We start from the raw sequence: 19,636 nt of genomic DNA, 5'->3' as shown, positions 1-19,636 counted from the left end.
TACAGGTGTGCACATGTATGGAGCACTGGTGCATCAACATGCACGCACACGCTTCAATTAATTAGCATCTTTAAAAAAAAAAAAAAAAAGAAATTCAAAGGACAATCTGGATTTTTGAACTTTTTTGAATTTCAATGCTTAATAAAATTACATTGGAACATGTTTGTACTATACAGGTGAAGCAATACAAAATTCAAAAGCAAAGAAAAAAGCAAAATGTCCAATATTATTTTCAGGATGGATGAATGGCTGGTAAAATGGCGAGCATAAAAAGTCTCTCATGTGAGCTCGAGCGTGTGCATCCATGAACCTCAGTCATCGTCAGACAGCTCCAGGTCCTCCACCAAATCCTCGTCTCCCTCTGCCAGCTTTATCAGAGCAGAGGAGGAGAGCGGCTGAGGAGCCTTTTCATCCCCTTCCTCATCATCATCATCACCATCTAGAAAACAGACAGGAAACACTACACATTGAGCAGCTATAGTAGTTGGAGTGTAGAAAGGCACACCAATGACTTATTAATTACATGGTATTACTCTTAATACCTGCTAGCCTCTGTAATAATCAGTATTTGAATATGCATTTAATATTATAGAGCTGCAATCAGTCCATCCACAGAAAATTAATTGCTGACTGTTTTGATAAATTGAATAATTGTTTGTGTCATTTTCTAAAGCAAAAAAAAACAAAAAAAAAACATTTGCTGGTTTCAGCTTCTCAGATATGAGAGTTTTTTTTTTTTTTTTAAGGTAAAGTGAACATCTTTAGTTTTAAACTGATGGTCAGACAAAAATCAAATCAACTTTGCCTGTGTGAAATTTTAAAAGGGCATTTTTCACTATTATACTGAGACAGTTTAAGGGACAATAAATGATTAATCCAAAAAAAAAAAAAAAAAAAACATTCCAAGGATTAATCAGTGATGAAAGAATAGTTGCAGCCCTATAATATTTGACCAATTCAGTTTCTTCTATAAACACTAAAAGAGCAGATACACAGTAAACCTTTTAAAAATGTTTGAAAACTACTTATTTGTGAGTGCTACAAGAGGTTTCTTTTTGTACAGTGATGTACCAACCTGAGTCTCCATCATCACTCATGTCAGACAGGCCTTCAAGCTCTTCATCATCATCATCATCATCATCAGATCCACGGCGGCCCTTTTTACCTGAGGGGAGACAGTGAAAAAAAAACGTCACACTGCGTTGAATTTTTGTCTGCCGTTACTCTACTCAGACATTCCCGAGATTTGTGTTGGTACGTCGCTGCCATCTGAGGACTTCGGAGACACCTCTATGTGGGCCAGGCATCAGAGGCAGCTGGAAGTGTCTATTTCCTCCTGAGATGGAACTGAGAGTCGATTACAGACGCCGCTACTGCTGCACAAACACCCATGACAGTTTACTACTGGCAATTTCAGACATCTTATGCTCACGGCCTAAATATAGCAAATGGAGATAAACAGGCAGGTTCCACAGCTACGAAGATGATGGGAGAGTGCGTGTGTGTGTGTGTGTGCAGATGCTCGTTGGAGAGAAGTTGGGAGTTTTCCTGAAATTGTGTTGTGCTATACTCAAAGTACGCTCTGTGTGTGTGTGTGTGTGTGTGTTGTCTAGCCAAAGGGACAACTGGGGTCCACAGGCTTTGAAGTTGAGGTGTGATGAAAGGCTTGGGGCGTGCAGGAGAGAGAAGCAAAACATAGCTACTTCCTCTTGTCTGCAAGCACGTGCACACACACACAGAGAAATGTCTATTTAAAAAAAATAAAAATAATAATCAGGTACTTCCCTTCATATCCAAATTTAAGTTGACGAACGCGTTCTCCAGCTCTCCATTGCTCAGACAGTACTTACTGACATCAGTAGTACCTTAGATTTTGCCCCTAAATGACCTTGAAGACTTACTACCCTCACACACTGCCATCGCCACACACACACACACACACACACACACACACACACACACACACACACACACACAAACACAAACACACACACACACACACACACACACACACACACACACACACACACACACACACACACAAATCTAAATCATCGGCCCCCTCCTCTCACACTCCCCCTCTTTCCGGGAGTGTGTGAGACCACAAAGAGCTTTGGTGAGCTGCCCAAAAGCTTTTGGCTCTTCAAGACTGGACGACAGGGTGGTGGGTGTGCATTTGTGTGCTATCATCGCTGTGTGTGTGTGTGTGTGTGTGCACACGTGTTGTGAGGACATGCGGGGGCAGCTGGTTGAAGCCCACGGAGCCAGGAAGAGTGAGTGAGAGAGTGAGAATGAAAGAGAGACAGAGGTAGAGGAGTGGGAGCGGCCACCTCTGGCTGTTCCACTGGGCTGGTTTGAATTAGGAACCCCCGCTGGGATCCAAGCCTGTACTTCCTGTCGGGGGGTTTCAGTTCGTGTGTGTGCGGGGTGGAGAGAAGGCAAAATAGGGGGGGGGGGGGGGGGAGAGTGAGAGGCGGAGGACCGCCGCTTGCCGGCAGCTGCCCATCCGTTTGTGGGGACTCTCCCTACAATGAAGTCCAGATGCATTAAAGGAAAAAAAAAAAAATCCCCCTGCCGCCTACTCCTTTCCTCTGTGACCTTGCGGAGGGCTTTTTTCTGCCTGGAGCGTGTCCGTGTGTAAAGCGTTAAATGTGAGGTTGCTGCTGCCTTTGACCTGAGGTGGACCCTGAAAGGACGAGACATGCAGGAAGCTGATGGTTCCTCTCTGCGGACAGAGAACTGATAAGCAAAGACATTTTCTCCTCAGTTTGATTTGGGATTTCATCTTCAGCAGAGAACGTCTCTGTGGATGTTTTAATAACTCAGAGCCTCGTGGCAAACTGCTCCTTAGGTCATCTGCTTCACATAGCCAAGTCTTTTTTCCCCCAAAACACTCACTATCTCAGAGATAACAGTAAATCAGGCTGAGCTGTCATCACCTCTTAAACTTTGCTTTTGCACAGTGGAAACCCAGGCTGTAACAAAACACAGCCCCCTAGAGGCCATGGTGGGCAGTACATTACAGCCAACTGCTCCATAAGTCAAAACAACTGCCTCATTTTCAGGCAAATTTCAGTGTGTGATCCACTTTACCTTTGATTTTAAATCCGGCATCATCATCTTCAGATTCGCTGTCAGATTCGAAAAGATCCTTGAACTCCTTCTTGTCCTCTGCCTTCTTCTCCTGAATCTTCCTGCGTTTGATCTCTGGGAGATCCAGATCCTCCATCTTCACAAAATGCAAAACAGGATCAATACACAGGCCTACTTTTTATTGTGTTAATGGTGATGATCATAAAAAATTGTTCTGCCAGTAAATTTTCCCACTAGATAGCATGACTGTATCATGATGTATAAGCCTGACTCTTGTGGGTAACACTGGCATTCATTAAGAAAAAGGAATGAATCATGATGACTGAGTGTGGTGAAGCAAATGTTGGTGGTTTGCTGCTTGGACAGTTACCCTTTCTTTGCCAGAGATCTCCAGTTGGATCTCCTTCTCCCGCAGCTTCTTCCACTGGCTGTAGTACCTGCTGAGAGGAGTCCCCTCCTCTTGGACCTGCTTCTCCCAAGCCGCCTGGAAGAGGACACAGTGATCAAATACAGATATATACATGAGTGGGTAGGTATGCAAGTATACTGTAAGTGAGTATATGTGTGCAGCCTCTTGTTAAATGTGAATACAGGTGGTAGTTATTTTCAGATTCTGTTGAGAGAACCCTTTCACAGCATCGTATCAATCAACCAGGAGAATGAGATGAGAGTCAGAAGATGCTGAAAACAGACAGATTGTAGATGTCTGAAAGAGGAGACCAGCGGATCTTCTCCAGCCTTCCCCTAAAGGTCTTTGTGGATGATATTGATTAGGTCCAATCACATTATCTGACCAGCAAATCCAATAGAGTGAACAGACTACGGCCTCCTGCGTCCGTTAGCTTAACACGTTTACAACAATTTGCTGTGCAGCTATTAAGATGGGTGACACTGCACACACAAAAAAAGAGGGGCACGGTAAGAAAATGAAAATCGAAAAGCTACTTCTAAATTCAGTCCAGACTCAACAAACAAACAAAACATTTCCCCATTCAGGCAACACCAGAGTGCAACCTGGATAGAGGCAGGGCATCATTAATTAGGCTAGCTCTCAGTTTGGGTGACATGTCAGCAGGGGGCTGGTGGCCGGAGGGGGGCCGTGGCCTTTTCCACAGCAGCAGCAGCAAGGCTGTCCCCTTTCCTTCGCCTGCGGTGACACCTCTACCACTACCACGATGCCAGGGAGTGGATACCATGGCGACAGCCTCTGCTGAGCAGAGAGCCATGGCGACAGGGGCTGGCGCTGCTGCGGTGCCGTGCTGTCTGCCTATTGTACTTTGTTAACACACACACACACACACACTTCAATGTGTGTATGTACACACATTTTCTCATCAGCTAAATTACACAAAGACCATCGTCTTTAACTTCACCCTTAAACGCTTTTAAATATTAATCAGTGGTACACGTCAAAACTCTCAGTGGCAGAAAAGCCATGTAAAGTGTGTGTGATTGTGTACAAGTAGCATGCAGAGAGAGCAAGTCACCACAGAAAATTCACACACACACACACACACACACACACACACACACACACACACACACACACACACACACACACACACACACACACACACACACACACACACACACACACACACACACACACACACACACACACACACACACACACACACACACACACACACACACACACACACACACACACACACACACACACACACACACGCTCATTAAGGCAGAGGCACCTTTGGTTCAAAAGCCTACAAGAGCTTCCAATAACCACAGGGTCATTCTTAACCAGCCTCAGAGTTTACACAGGGAAGTGTCGTCCATTATCAGCTGCTGCCTGCAGGGATTCACCGTCAGGACTGTCCGACAGCCTGCAGCCTCTGCCTCAACTGGACCAGAGCCCAAAAGAAAAGTTTATAGTCTTTCTGTTCGCCATCCAGTTCAGATTTATCTTTGCCCTGCAACTGCACCATAACACTCAGGCTGAGTTTCCAAGAGGACTGAGCAGGTTGACTGCTGACATACAACATACGCACCACAGCAGGTGGTTTATCTTGAGAAGCAGCTGGATTCATGAGATCATGAGATCATGCAAGAATCTATCTTGTCAGGCTTCAAGTTCCGCGCTTGTGACTGAACCACCAGTGGTTCAGACCAATCAGCGAGTGTGACAACAGTGACAAGTGATAGCCCGCAATAGACTGTTGATAGACAGATGGTTCATCCAATCACCTGCCAAGTATTTTTTTAAAGTGCCTGGCCTTTTCCAAACTGTTTCTAAGCAAGATTTCTCAGATGGTTCAGTGTAACAAACCATCTGGTGCGTCAGGTTAGCAGCTGGCACCATCTAGCCAAAAGCTGGCGATGTGACAGCAGACAACTCCTCATTAGGTTTGATTTATGTATTAACCAGAGGGATTAATGGACAGCCTCATCATTTGCAGTCTGAGTTTTGCTGATTGTGTTCTTCTGACACTGCTGAATAAATGTACAGGAGCAGTCCATAGTTTGGACACATCATCTTTTAACTGGTAATGTAAATTATATTTACTATTAATTATCAAATCTGAAAGTGTTTGATTCTCTCAAAAACTTAAATATTTAGACTAATCTGCAATAGTAAAAAAAAAAAACACAGTGAACTGATGAATGGACCCCTGAGTATTAGCACTATTAGCAGAACAGTGCTGTAATATTTCAACTGTTTGTGTTTTGATGTGTGTTGTGTAAGCATTATATCGGTTCTCGATGAAACTGCATGCAGCCTGTTTAGATATAAACGTTCTGGGGTAACAAGTGCCTCAACACAGCATCGTACAGCCCTTCAAATACATGAAGTCGGTAGGATACAGGTGGCAGCAGGGCTAATAAGGTGAATTAATAAAGCAAAGTGTGGCAAATGTTAATGTAATAAATTACTGCAGTAAAACTGTTATAAGTGAGTAGGAACTTAATAAAGCCGATACGAAAGGTACACAACAATGGTAAATCATAAAACATACTGTTGCATGAACCAATAATTATTACATATCAGGGTTGTAATTCATCTTTTACTGATGTTATAATTACGCTGCCTTATGACTCACTGAAAATAATCAGCTGACAATATAAATATCACACAACAGATAAATCAATACGATTTAATGAGTCCGTTAAAAAAGTTTGACCTGGTGACATTGAATTTCTTCTGTGCATCTATAAATAACTGTAATGTGTGTGTTTTTATTTACTTTTGTTTAAATAAATTAACAAAAAAGTGATAGCCAGTATGACTATATTCAACTATATCTTAAGATTCTTGATCTTACCTGTATAATTGTGCCTTCAAATGGCTGCCTGACTCCATTTACTATTTACAAAGTTGTTTTAAGATCCATAAGTAATATTATAATTCAGTCATACTATTATAAAGTACTATCGTAATAACATAGTAAAAAACATAAGGAAAACTGACAATAAAAGGTGAAGTGAGGACTTTGGAGAGGCAGCCTGTAAAATCAGGACAAGACAGTCTTTCCCCCGCCCTTCCTTTCTAAGTCTTTCTTTCACACACTCGCACACACACACACACACTCACCACAGCGGTGGCATCGGCTACTCCGAAGGCGGCTTTCTGTCTCCGTCCTGTGATGTGGCTGCTGTTCTCCTGTACCTTCTCCAGCAGCTGGCGTACTGGCTTGCAGTAATTGGCCACTTTGCATTCCTTCAGGAACGCTTTCAGCTGCGGGAACATGGAGGGGGAGTATGAGAAAGATGCAAGCAGCGTGAAGGATCATCCAGTCCACCCATACACTGCGTCCAGGCAGAGCCGAGGAGGGGTGGTGGTTGGTTCCCTTGAGGCGAGTGGATTCAGCCTGGCAAGACCTGAATCATCATTCAGGCTGATCTGAATCTCTAAGAATGATGCTCAGTGTCACTGCTTCTTTATTGGTTTAGACTGAATCAATCGAATTTTCTGTCCTTCTGTAACACTTAAATGTGTCCTATTAATTTTTGTAGACATGGTGAGATGGTGTAATTTTATTTTCCAAATCTTGTATCACTAAAGCCTTTTCAAGGATCAGTTTAAAAAGTAAAAAAAATGGCCTGGTGACTTGTGGTCAAGACACAACTGCAAAGTCTGTGGTATGATTCCTACCAAGACCCTTTGTTGATGTCATACTCTCTGCCTGTCAGTCTGTGTCTACACTGTCACTACCTAAAGGCTTTCTACATTTGCTGCCTGTCAACACCTGAGCAGAAACGGTCACTGGGAAGAGGTCAAAGGTCATCAACCAAGAGTCAGTGGATGGCTGGAGAAAGATCAAGGAGGACAATCACAGCAGGTGCCAGAGATTGAAATTGAATACTCAGGTGTGATAATAACTAAACTTTCTCCTGACAACTGAGCCCATCAACTGAGTCCATCTGCTGAGGAAGGTCATGAAATGTGTGATTGAAGCTTCAGAGTTTGACCTTTTGTTAGCTGCTGTTTCCAAAGTGCAGAATAAAACTTTTAAATCAACAACTTCTTTGGTGTCACTACAACAATAAATACAAACCCATCTAGAAGTATGTGTCTCAACTACAAGGAAATGTATCAATTTATGATTTCTAACATCTCAAACACTGCTTAAATGGTAAGAAAGAAGCGGGTGGAAGGATTCAGTAGCCTCTACAGTGCTGGCTATGGAGAGAGACTTACCGCACTGGGAATACCTGAGCAACCGCTGAGTTTCATCCAATTTCTTAATCAGAAACTATTTATCATCTGACTATCATGTGACCTTCATGTTTGTGGTAAACTTCACATTTTCCTCTACAAAATAAACCCGACCAGATAAACCAGGAGCCAAGATTCATAATTTTTTTCACTATTTTTTTTAAAGCGGTAAATCATTTAGTTTTTAAAATATTAATATCAAGCCGGTTGTTTAAGCCGCGTACATAAGTAAAATAAATGTTTATAGGCTAACAGACAAATAACCTCAAAAGGGAAAACAAAGCATTACTGAATTATTGAATGAATCAAAGCATTTCCTAATAGCAGAGATGTGCGGTATAACAGAGGTTGTGTTACCTGAATGACAGTAGGCAGGGCGAGCTCTGGGAAGCCGATGGAGCCGGCCTGAGTGTGGAAATATTCCAGTATCAGGTCATACAGCTGGTCGATCAACCCGTCCTGAAACGCATCAGCACAGCAACACACTTCACTCAGATGTGTAACATTTCACTATATTATTTTCCTCTTTGCACTGCAACTAAATTCAGTGCAAAAAGACAATTCAGACCAACACACATCAAAACCTCCTGATCCTGAGTTAGCAGCCCAGTCATGACAGACAGTTTGGACGAGCCTCAAATGTTGAAGGACCACATTTCTGATTTGTTTGGTGATTCAGACAGTTTTGCTTATTGTTATTGTATTTATTGACCACAGTTTCCACTAGGGCTGAGCAATATATCGATATCGTGATATGAGACTAGATATCGTCTTAGAATTTCGATATCGTAATATCGTGATATAGCATAGGTGTTTTTTCCTGGTGTTCTAGCTGTTGCTATTTGCCTTTTCCCCACTTTGTTATTATTCTGCTGTCCCTAGGTTTAACAAACTGGCTAGTTTGGCAAATTGTAATATTGTTATGTGGCATAAGAGTCTTTTCTTGGTTTTAAAAAAGGTAATTTTTTTGGACTTACCAGATTGTCCTAGCTGTTGTATTATTTGCCTTTTACCCACTTTGTCATTACACCCACATTACTGATGAGTATTTATCAGAAACCACATTGTGTAAATATTTTATGAAAGCACCAATATTCATCCCTACAATATCATTGCGATATCGATAGGTATTCGGTCAAAAATATCGTGATATTTGATTTTATCCATATCGCCCAGTCCAAGTTTCCACACTTAGAGAAGAAATGTGAGCTTCGTTGGAGGCTTAATCACTTGTAAATTATGTGCTCCTAGCAACCACTGCAGTGTCCATGTCAACTGAAAACGACATTGGTGGGATAGATATATCACTGGCTTCACATTGTGTTTACATCTACCTCCAAATTGTAATTTTAACTGGGAAACTGGGATTTTTTAAATTCTAAAATTCCAAACTGTGAGTGGCCCTGACAGAATAATGGCACATTGAATTTGGAGCCTAACTGACAACAAGAATAGGAGAAAGAAATGTAAAAAAAAAAAAAAAAAAAAGGCACCCTTAGTAAGGTTTGTATTAAGTGTACCAGTCCAGGGTTTGTGGCAGTTGCCCAGGTGACAGCAGTGAAAACAGCCCTATCGAGCGGAGTGCTGGGGATAATCCCAGAGGGCCGTGCTGCAATCCTCTTGGCTACAGCACTGAGCGTGGCGACTCAGGACCAGTTTTAGAGCCCTGACAAGGGGCTTTTAGCGCTGCCCTCAATCCCCTTATGCACACTCACATACACAGTGTCAGGCAGTAACGTGAAAATAACATTAACCAAGACTTGAACCGTTCATCTGATCAGCTACTGCTTACCTTATAGGCTTTCTCCATCAGGTTGACCTTGTTAAGCTTCAGGATGACAGCAAAGTTGATGGGTTTCTTGCTCATTCGCCCTGGTTTTTTGTTGAAGTCCACTTGTTGGAAGACCTGCAAAGAAAAAGTGGTGCAGCTGCTCAGAAATTATTTAATGATTTTAGTGGTACAGTTGCACCATGCACACTATCTTAAAAGAGCACATCTGTCATTGTGCATGAACCCAAAAACCAACATGTGGGTAACATGTGATAGTTGCCCATGTGTTTCTAGTTCTCCATTATTCTTATTGTTCTCTATAGTTCCTTTGATTTGTATCTTTTAAAAAAAGGAATTACTTTTGGATGTTGCTCCTCATCATTCACCTGCTGCCACAATTAGCCAATCAAGATGCTCTTCATATTGAAGGAATGTATTAAAAAAATGGTCATGTGGATGAGCGACAACATTCATAACTGGTTCTTTCTGTTCTGTTATTTCTATTGCCTCATTAATAAGCCATGTAAACTGAATATAAACTTGAAAATAAAATAACTTTGATATTACTCGTCCATGTGTGTTTGAAGTTTTTAGTATACATTTTTTATTTACTTAAACATTTACTATTGTTATTATATATTATTATTATTATTATTTGAATTTAATTTATTTTTTACCTGGTCCGGAAATTACATCTAATCCTGTCATATGTCTATTTTCATATGAATAGGATTGGATTGATTGATTTTTTATATCAATTTGTTTTCCTCCTCATTCCCTTAAAGACATCACTCTTCTATAAATTAATAGTCAAGAAGCCAAGAAAACAACACATACAATATGTGTTTCATCTGCAATATATTAATATTAGGAACTTCTGCTCAGACAATGATCATTCTCCACAGTTGATGTTGCATGCTGCAGTGTTACTGTGGTGACACATTTCTATCTTAGTCTGTGAAAGTACATTCTAGCCAATGTGTGGGCTATTTGTCTACAAGCTTTAGCTTTCACATCTGCCCACAGTGCGCAAGTGAATTTCTGTCTTGTATTTGTGTATCGAGCTATTTCTGACTCCCCGTATCTACGTGCATTTCTGTGCGTTAGTGTGTATGCGTGTGCATGTGTGCGCCTGTGTGGTCGTTAATGTGCTCAGTGTGCGAGGCAGAGCAGCGCTGCTGGCCGGTGCTGTCTGTACAAACATAGGATGTGGTGGCGGTCTGCGGGGGAGCCAGGGGGAAGTGGGACGGCATGGGCCAACCCTGATGCGTGCGCACACACATGCGTACACACACACAGCTACTGAAGCAGGAAGCTCCAAATCATACACCCCCCTCAGAGATGCGAGAACACACACACAGGCACAGACACACAGGAGGAAGGGGCTGCCTCTGTTGCTCTAATTAAAACAGTAGCAGCGTACCTCAGCCTGCCTTTAACAAGGAGAACAGTAAAGGAGAAAAAAAACACAGGAAATATCGTGCGTCACAAATAAACACGCTTGCTGTTGGGGGCTAGGGGGAGGGGGCTCTGAGTGTGAGTGCAGGAAAAAAGAGGTGGGGAGTGGGCCATAGGCAAAGAGGATGTGGTCTGAACAGCATGTTAGGACCAGAGTGTAAACCACAACCGTGACTTTATCGTTTTGGTCAAACTGCTGCATTCAAGCACACACGCATACACACTATTACCAACAAACACACACCTACAAGCATGCACTGACCACTCCTAGCGGCTTACGGTAGTCGCTGTCACCAGCATGCTGCTCTCCTCCGCCAAACCACAACACCCCACCTCTGACCCCCACCACAGCATGCACAAACACTTGCACACACACAATCACATGCTTAACACCTGACCCAGAGAAAATGTTGTCAGTTGGTGACCTGTGATTGGTCTGATAACAAAGGTGTCTCTCTCTCTCTCTGTCACACACACACACACACACACACACACTGCTACCCTTGGATGTGTTTCCTCCTGAGCCCCTTCAGTTGTGGCCGTTGAGACCAAAATGCATCTCATGCGCCACTGAAGTTTTTCCACAGTAAACCACCGACGGAACATTTCATCACATCTACCTTTACATTGTTTCCATTTGTGACAAAGAAAACCAACTGACTGTTGTTTATTCTGCATAAGTGAAGACTATCTCTCAGTTCAGCTTCAGATTAGGCCTCTGGAAAATTCACTGTCTGCACATGCTGCATTGATCTGTTCAGATCCACTTTTATACAAGGTGACCGGTGGACATGACAGGAAATCTTACCTCCAAGAGGAAAGGCAGAACAGGTACAAAAGTGTTGGTGCTGCTAGACAGCAGGGTGAGGGCTCTGCAACAGTGTATCCTCAGAGGGTAATATCTTGATGTTGGCACCAGTCTGTTCAGAGAGAGAAAACAGTGGTCAATGTCTCCCCCTGCTGTTGATAAATGTACAATATCAGGGTAGGTTCAACCTCAAAAGTGATTAACTGAATATAAAGCCTGTAATTTGTCTGCCAAAATTTCAGTTGACTGTCAAAAAATAACTGAAAATAGATTTTGTGGATGACAGCACTATCTGTAAGGTAAGAAAAATCAGAAAAATACATACATTATTCACTTTTAAAGATATGAAACATAACCCAGGAAGGCCAGTTTGATGAGTTTAAAAAGCTTATGGGATGCCCTTTTAAATAAAATAGATTTTGATAATTGATTCATCCAATTAATTTTTAAGCAAAAATTCTGACATTTTGTTGTATTATATATTCATTCTGCAGCGCTGCAACAGAGCACGATAACACCCTACATTATCATTTAATCATTCTGAGTCATCAACTAGTGCATCAAATCCCAGCATCCTCCCTCTCTTCATTCGTCAAAGGCCATCTATGTGAAAGGTGCTGCTGTCAGAGCAGCTGAGCTCCTTTAGGAAAGTGTGCAATGTGTGCACGTGTGCGTGGTTGAACGAATGGCGGTAAAAGAAGAGGAAAAGGATAGCATTAAGTTGTCAACTTGGCAGTGAATGTACAGTACAGGCTTGTGTCAGTTAATAAATGCTGCAGCTTCTCAAGATCAAGAAAATCCTCATATGTTGTTTCACCAACTAGCAGATAAGTGAAGGGGGTTAGCCCCAAAGTTAATGAACATTATAACAAACCAAATATTTTTATGTTTTAGACTGATGGTCTAACTGTCTAGAACAAGTATTTTTGAAAAGATCACTTTGGGCTCTAGGTGATAGTGGTGTGTATTTTTTCAATATTTTTCAAAACATTTTTATAGAGTAAACAATTCATACCCCATTGTGGGACCAATAAAGGAATATCTTATCTTATAGAGGAAATGGTTTACATTTATTACAATAAATACAAACCTCTTAATGGATTATTCACTTACAGCAGTACCAGATTTACATCTGAGAATCTGAACTTTTTGCATGTTGTCTAAAATGTTCATAAAAGCTAAAAAGAATGTAATATGATGAAAGTACTCACTTGATGGTACCAATGATAACTTGGCAGAGTGGGTAGATGAGAGGCTGGAGGACATCACTGGGGTGCAGGGTGCTGAGGACTCGACACCAGAGGTACAAACAGTGGATATACTGCCAGTTATACACTGACTGGTATGTTTCCTACGGAACACACATGCACAAGCACATTCAGCATCATATGGTTAGATACTTAGAAATGCTGTGAACCTCCATAAGAACTCAGTTCAGTTACATGCTCATATAGACATGCTCTGCTTAAGAAGAGTCAAAATCCAGAAAAAAAGTCAAAGAAGCATCAGGCTACCAAAAAGTAGGTTTGTGTTTTCAGCGTAAGTGGAGGAAAGTCCAAATCAATTTTGATTTTTTTTTTTTTTTAAACAACACATTTTGTCCAGCAATTCACCAACACGGTTATGTATTTTCAATCACTCCAGTTCCGCTGGACTATATTTTCATGTACTTAATTGAAAATAATGTTTAAATCACTCTAAAAGACAAGAGTTTTATGACCATCTCCTTATTTAAGCATTTCATTATCTGTGTATTTCAATCATTCAATCAATCAATCAATCAATCAATCATTCAATCAAAAACGGACCTTGTTCTTCATGGTCATGGCGTTCCTGAGGTGGATGGCCAGCTGTCGGATGTAGATGAAGGCGTGCTGATAAGTGGCCTGAGAGTCCAGGGCGTACATCTCTGTCAGAGTTCGCTGCATGAAGTTGATCATGGGCAGCACATTGGGAGATGTGAACTTGCAGTTTTGTACGTAGGAGATGTACATTTGCTGTAGAGAGAAAGAACAGCATAAGCAGGACAGATCACAGATCACAGATCAGAATACTGTAGTTAACAGCCTGGAACTAGCTTTATATGCTTGATGTGGCGCGACATGGTTTTAAGTATTTGTAATTAACACTTTAAATGAAAAGGAATACTAAAATAGCAGTTCATCTCTCTTATTTCACAGTATTGTGTTTTGACTTATGTTATGCGAGCAGTAAGAGAAAACTCCCATTTTACATCCAGCATGTGCTACGAGGTGTCGCTCACCTTGAGAATTGGATTAAGATAGGTTTCCTGCTTGTGTCTGCAGATTTTGTTGAGGGCCAGGAAGGCCAGAACCCGACTGGTCTCCTCCCCTGTGCTCCACTGTTTCATCAGTTGCTGGAAACAAAGATGTGGGTGGGGGGCAGGGTTAACAGAAGAAATAAAGACACATTTGATCTGTATATCCAAAAGGTTAATGAATTATTACACGCCATGTCATTCTAATGGTGACTTACCTTAACCAGGTGCCGACATTGTTTGGGCAGACAAAGGTAATAAGGTACGAGCTGGTTGGCATGTCGCAGGACAGCACTGATGACTGTAGCTTCTGTTAGACAGGATAACAGCTGCAGGTGGAGAGAGGAGGAGGACAACAGGTTATTACAGGGATGTTTTAGGCCTCAGATGGAGGAGTGGAAGATACTATTCATGGCAGATGTACAGTTCTCATGTAGATAACAATGAATTTATAATATAGAAAAAAATCTCTGCATTTTATCCTCTGGTATGACATCATATTTACCTCACAGAAATAAATCAGACAGAAATAAAGTGAGCAGTGACACAAAGGAGAGAACGACAAAACAAACCTGAACTACTCCACTAAGATACATCTTGACGTCTATTTGATTCTTCTGCCATTTTGGACTAGATGATGGGAGCACCAGCCTTTTCTGGTCTTTATCTGGCTTCAGGTTGAGCATCCTCTGCAGGGCCACATAAATGTCTCTGATGCAGAACAGGACCAACGCGTTGAACACTGCAGACAGAACAGAGAGAGATTTGTCATATTTACTCCAAGTTCAACTTTTCATATTGTATCATTCAGCATGTATTTGATAAATCAAAGAATTCATTATCTGTGAAACTGTCATTTTGAGGTTGAGGAGCTGAAACAAACATGTCCTGCTTTTGTCACCATATTTGTTTTTTGACATTAATGTACACCTGAAACTGGAGGTGGGTATTGACCCTCAACACTTTCTCAGAAAAAAAACAGATATTGAAAAATTGCTCATTATCAATTAATCTATCAAATATTTTTTACTGATTGATCTATTACTATTCAGTCTGTAAAGTAGAAAATAGTGACAGAAGTCAATGACAGTTTCTTTTGGCTGCAGGTAACATCTTCAGATAGCTTGTTGTCCGGCCAACAGTCAAAAAAGAGAGATACTAAATTCAAATTGTCACATTTGAGGAGCTGTAGACAGGTGTTAAATTAAATACTTACACACAGAGCCATCATCAGAGTGGTACACAACAACAAAACACTCTGAAGGAGGCTATGAACTGAAATGTGTCACTGTTGTGACATGAACCAAATAAACAAGTGGAATGTTGTCACTTTGTCCTGATTGATGAGGAAATTTGAGATGTGCAACATTTTCATATTTTCCAACATTAATAACTTTGTATTAATTTGCAACGACCCCTCCCTTTAAAAGGGTACAAGTGTTTTGGGCCTGCAACATTAATAAACTTATATAATGGCTCCATGGTGAAGGTGCAGACACCTGTCCACCCTGGGCTCACACTGAGATATCATCTTCTTCTTGCTCTCTACATTCTACGATCTGTTCACAGCTACCCATAAGTGCCCATACTGTCTCACCTAATCCGGTCGTCACCAATACAATTAAAATCTGGATCCAGTTCAGGAAGCAGAACGGCTTTCATAGGGCTTCGATTCTTGCCCCAGTTTTGAATAATCATGCATTTCTCCCTTCCCGCTCTGACCCTACATTTCGCGTATGGTCAGATAAGGGACTCGGAACACTTACTGACCTGTATGAAGAAGGTGTTTTCACGCCCTTTGCATCTATGTCAGATAAATACAACCTGCCTAATAGGCACTTTTTTTGGTATCTTCACAAAAAGCGACTGATATCTGTCATTTATAATAAGATTGCACTTCTGAGCCCAGTCTCCACTCTATCGCCTAAAATGTGTGGGAAAAGGATTTGGGGGTAGACATTACTGATGTCCAGTGGAGAGACATTTTAAAACTGATTCATTCTTCATCGATTTGTGCCAGGCACGGACTATTACAGAGGAAGGTGCTTCACAGAGCCCATTTCACTAACGCTAAATTAGCAAATATATATCCAAGTCACAGTGATGCCTGTAACCGCTGTAAACAGTCCCCAGCCGACCATGTACACATGTTCTGGACGTGCCCTAGGTTGACCAACTTTTGGTCCAATATATTCCAAACTCTCAACTTCCTCTGCCTAAAAATCTCCCCGTTTCTACACAGCATGTCATGGCCTTTACCACCCTGCTTGCCAGGCGAACCATTCTCCTCAAATGGAAACATGTTTCTCCACCGACTCACAACAGTTGGATACGGGAAATTTTACAATGTCTAAAGTTAGAGAAGTTCTCACAGAAGGGATCTTTGACAGCATTCCATAAAACTTGGGACCCACTGCTGGCTTATATTAGTAATAGTCTTAATGTTACTCCTGATGATGCCGAGGACGCTTCTTAACAGTTGGCTAGAGAGCGTACCCCCCGCCCCCACACACACACTTTATTTATTTATTTTCTTCTCTTCTTCTTTATCCTTCTATATTTTACTCTTTGTTTGTCTTAACTATACTTCAATTATTTACTTATGTCTTTATATGTTGTGTAATAATTTAGTCGTTTGCTGTGTTCGTGTTGGGGTTCTCTTTTTGTCTTGTTTTGTTTTTTTTTTTACTTCACTCTAATGCAGACGCTCCGACATAATGTGAAACTGAAGTATTTTTCTGTACTGTCTGCAAAAATTCAATAAAGAAATTGGGAAGAAAAAAGAAGAAAGGGTACAAGTGGACCCAAACCCCTCCAAAGCATGGATTGTTTTCCCCTCTGTGGGCCTGGACCTAATTGCGCTCTGTCTCCATGACGTTTTTAATATGTCAAAATGCCCTTTTCAAGACATGCTGTCACTGTAGGAAAAGCACAAGTGTTAATAATAAAAATGAATGATTGATTCCATTCAGCTGCTTCTGTTTCAGGGACCTGGTTTAGTGCATACTGGCTCATTATCATGGCTTACATGTTACTACAGAGCCATCATTAATGTTATTAACACCTGTGCTTTTCCTACAATGACAAATCAAAATATCTAGTGGAATAATAGCGGAATAGATTCTGACTTAAAATATGATGTGCATTATATCAGTCAAAATGTTCAGGGAAACTGCTGGTTATGTAAGTATTTGTGGCTCAATATCATAAATGAAACACATTATGACAACATGCCTGATTTAAAAGACATACTAATAACAGTGTTGTAGTTGTATGTTTCAAAACAATCCCAAACTGTGTAACCCACCAACAGAACCTAGAGGAAAAAATGATGTTCTACCTGAACTGTCAGCCACCTTGTAACGACATTGACCTCCTCCTTCACCCTTGGTTGTAGCAACAGCAGCTTTGAAGGCCTGGGTGACATCTCTGAAGAGCCGAGCTGTGGGTTCCTTCTTCATAGCAGCTTTCCAGTCTTCAATCATTTTGTCTGTGACTTTAATAGTATCCGCCCCCTTCTTGGATTTCTTTGAACCTTTCTGACCCTCCTCCTGCTCCTCATCATCATCACCAGAGTCGGCTTCCTGCATTCAACAGAGAGAATATATTTGTTTTCACCAGAGAACTCATGATAAACTCATCATGAATATCAGCTGTCCTACCTCCAGTGAAGATGGCAAGGTGTGGTACTTTTTCTCATCCTCATCCTCATCATCGGAGCTGTCTGTGTCGTCAAAGTTCAGGAGCTTTTGGTCGTTATCTTGCAGAAACTTGTAGAACTCTGGATCTTTGTTCTTTAACCTGGTCAGCTGCTCCTTGTGCTGAGAGGCCTTACCCACTGCCCTTTCATCTCTACAGAGGAACAATTATGCACAAAACATGTTCACGGTTCACGTCTACCCTAATGGGGGTTTGATGTTGCAGTGATACAGTATGATACAGTAAATGGTTCAAAAGCAAAAGACTCACTTGTTGGAAGCTGCAGATTTCAGATCGTTCTTCTTGTTCTTTTTCTTGAGTCCATTCTGTTTGGGAGCCTCTTTTTCAGGTTCATCTTCACCTGCAGAGTCAAAACCTGACAGCAGGAACTCGTCCACACTGAGGTCCTCTAATTTCCTACGAGAAGAACAACAGTTCAACAGATGAAATAAGTTGGTCAGCATGTGGGGGTAAACAGCAATGTCTACAGCTGGCAGCTCAACACTCAAAAGTGTGTTTTAATTTTTTGTTCACAATAGAGTTGGATCTTCTAGCTTCACTGGGAAGAATGATGTATGTGCAGAGTTTAACACTATAGAGGGCTGTCTTCACATTCATCTGATGAAGATAGAAAGTTTCTGTGCTCAATGAAAATCCAAGTTAAAGGGGTGGCCATAAGATCAAAACTGAACATACACTGAGAATAGACTTTACAGTGAAGTACAAGACATTTTGTTTCCAGCACGATAAATTAATTTAAAAAAATCCTCATTCTGATTTGAATGAGGGAGCAGAAGGAGATGTAATATTGAGAATTTCTAGACAGGTAATTGAACATTTTTTGTTCAGAAAGAAGAAAGCATGACAGACACAAATTGTCACAATGTTTTGGTATGACATTTTTAAGCTGTATAGTGACATATAAAGCAGGCAGCTAATCCCTGATGGCCTTTTAGCATTGATATTAGGTTGCTCTGATTTTTCTTAGACTCCTCCCTCTACATTACAACTAGCCCTCATGTTTGGTATGATCATGTTAAAAGGGTTATCCTGAGAGAGTGAAAATATGTCTCCCCTCCATGCTTTAAAAAATGGCTGAATGACAAGGCTTCCTCTCTATAGCTTGTAGAAATGCGGGTTACCTTGTCTAATTCCCACCCCAACTTTCTTGTCTGTCTATGGATATTTCAGTCATTGCAGGGATTGACACGCATGTGCATCTTTACTGTGAGCTGGCAGTTTGTTGGTTTTATGTTATTTTGTTCTGTCGATTTGTCTATTTTGTTCTCCATGTTGTGGAAAAGCAAAACTCAAAAGTGTATTTACAGAACAAAAAACGTAAATCCACAAGAAGGATAACAGTTGATGAAATGGGTTAGCCAACATGTGGGGAAACTTTGTCTAGTGTGTTGTCTACAGCTGGCAGCGTCAACCTTACATACAGTTGTTTATATTAACTGAAGTATAGCTTCATATCAGGACAGTTAACCAGCTGGAAAAAGTGTCGTCAATTTCAAGTCTTTGAAGAACGAAAAGAAAATACTGAACACCTAGCGATGGTTTGACTTATGCTAGCTGCTTCTGACGAGCTACATAGCACAGGAGTAAACTATAACACACTACAGCAGTCCATGGTGGTAAAAAAAAAAACTTACAAACCTCTTCACCGACTAGCTACACAACATTGAGCCGTGAATTAACAGCCGAACATCGTAATAAACAGCATAAAGTAAAGAATAATAACTACGCACCTTTTCTGTTTCGCTGCCATGCTGGATCCACAACGTGACTCTTCAAACCTCAAGACCCACAATCCTCCACTGCCGACAGAAGGAGTTGGTTTTATGTTTCATG

The 19,636-nt window shown here is 41.2% G+C and overlaps 1 protein-coding gene across 1 annotated transcript; it reads right to left on the bottom strand.

Annotated features, from left to right (window-relative positions):
• Window positions 1-122: 122 nt before the first annotated feature.
• noc2l (NOC2-like nucleolar associated transcriptional repressor) lies at window positions 123-19,568 on the bottom strand. Its single transcript, XM_053317193.1, has 17 exons — window positions 19,534-19,568; window positions 18,053-18,199; window positions 17,746-17,935; window positions 17,424-17,667; window positions 14,656-14,825; window positions 14,302-14,412; window positions 14,069-14,182; window positions 13,614-13,802; window positions 13,017-13,156; window positions 11,806-11,917; window positions 9,561-9,674; window positions 8,126-8,227; window positions 6,644-6,787; window positions 3,464-3,577; window positions 3,094-3,229; window positions 1,076-1,165; window positions 123-439 (listed from the first exon to the last, which is right to left on the bottom strand). Exons 1-17 carry the CDS (start codon window positions 19,551-19,553, stop codon window positions 312-314), a joined length of 2,265 nt encoding a protein of 754 aa, XP_053173168.1. The 5' UTR covers window positions 19,554-19,568; the 3' UTR covers window positions 123-311.
• Window positions 19,569-19,636: the final 68 nt, after the last annotated feature.

Source organism: Scomber japonicus, chromosome 4 (genome assembly GCF_027409825.1).
Source record: "Scomber japonicus isolate fScoJap1 chromosome 4, fScoJap1.pri, whole genome shotgun sequence".
NCBI classification, from domain to species: domain Eukaryota; kingdom Metazoa; phylum Chordata; class Actinopteri; order Scombriformes; family Scombridae; genus Scomber; species Scomber japonicus.
Note: the sequence above shows the minus strand (reverse complement) of the source record. Positions and strands in the feature narration are given on the sequence as shown.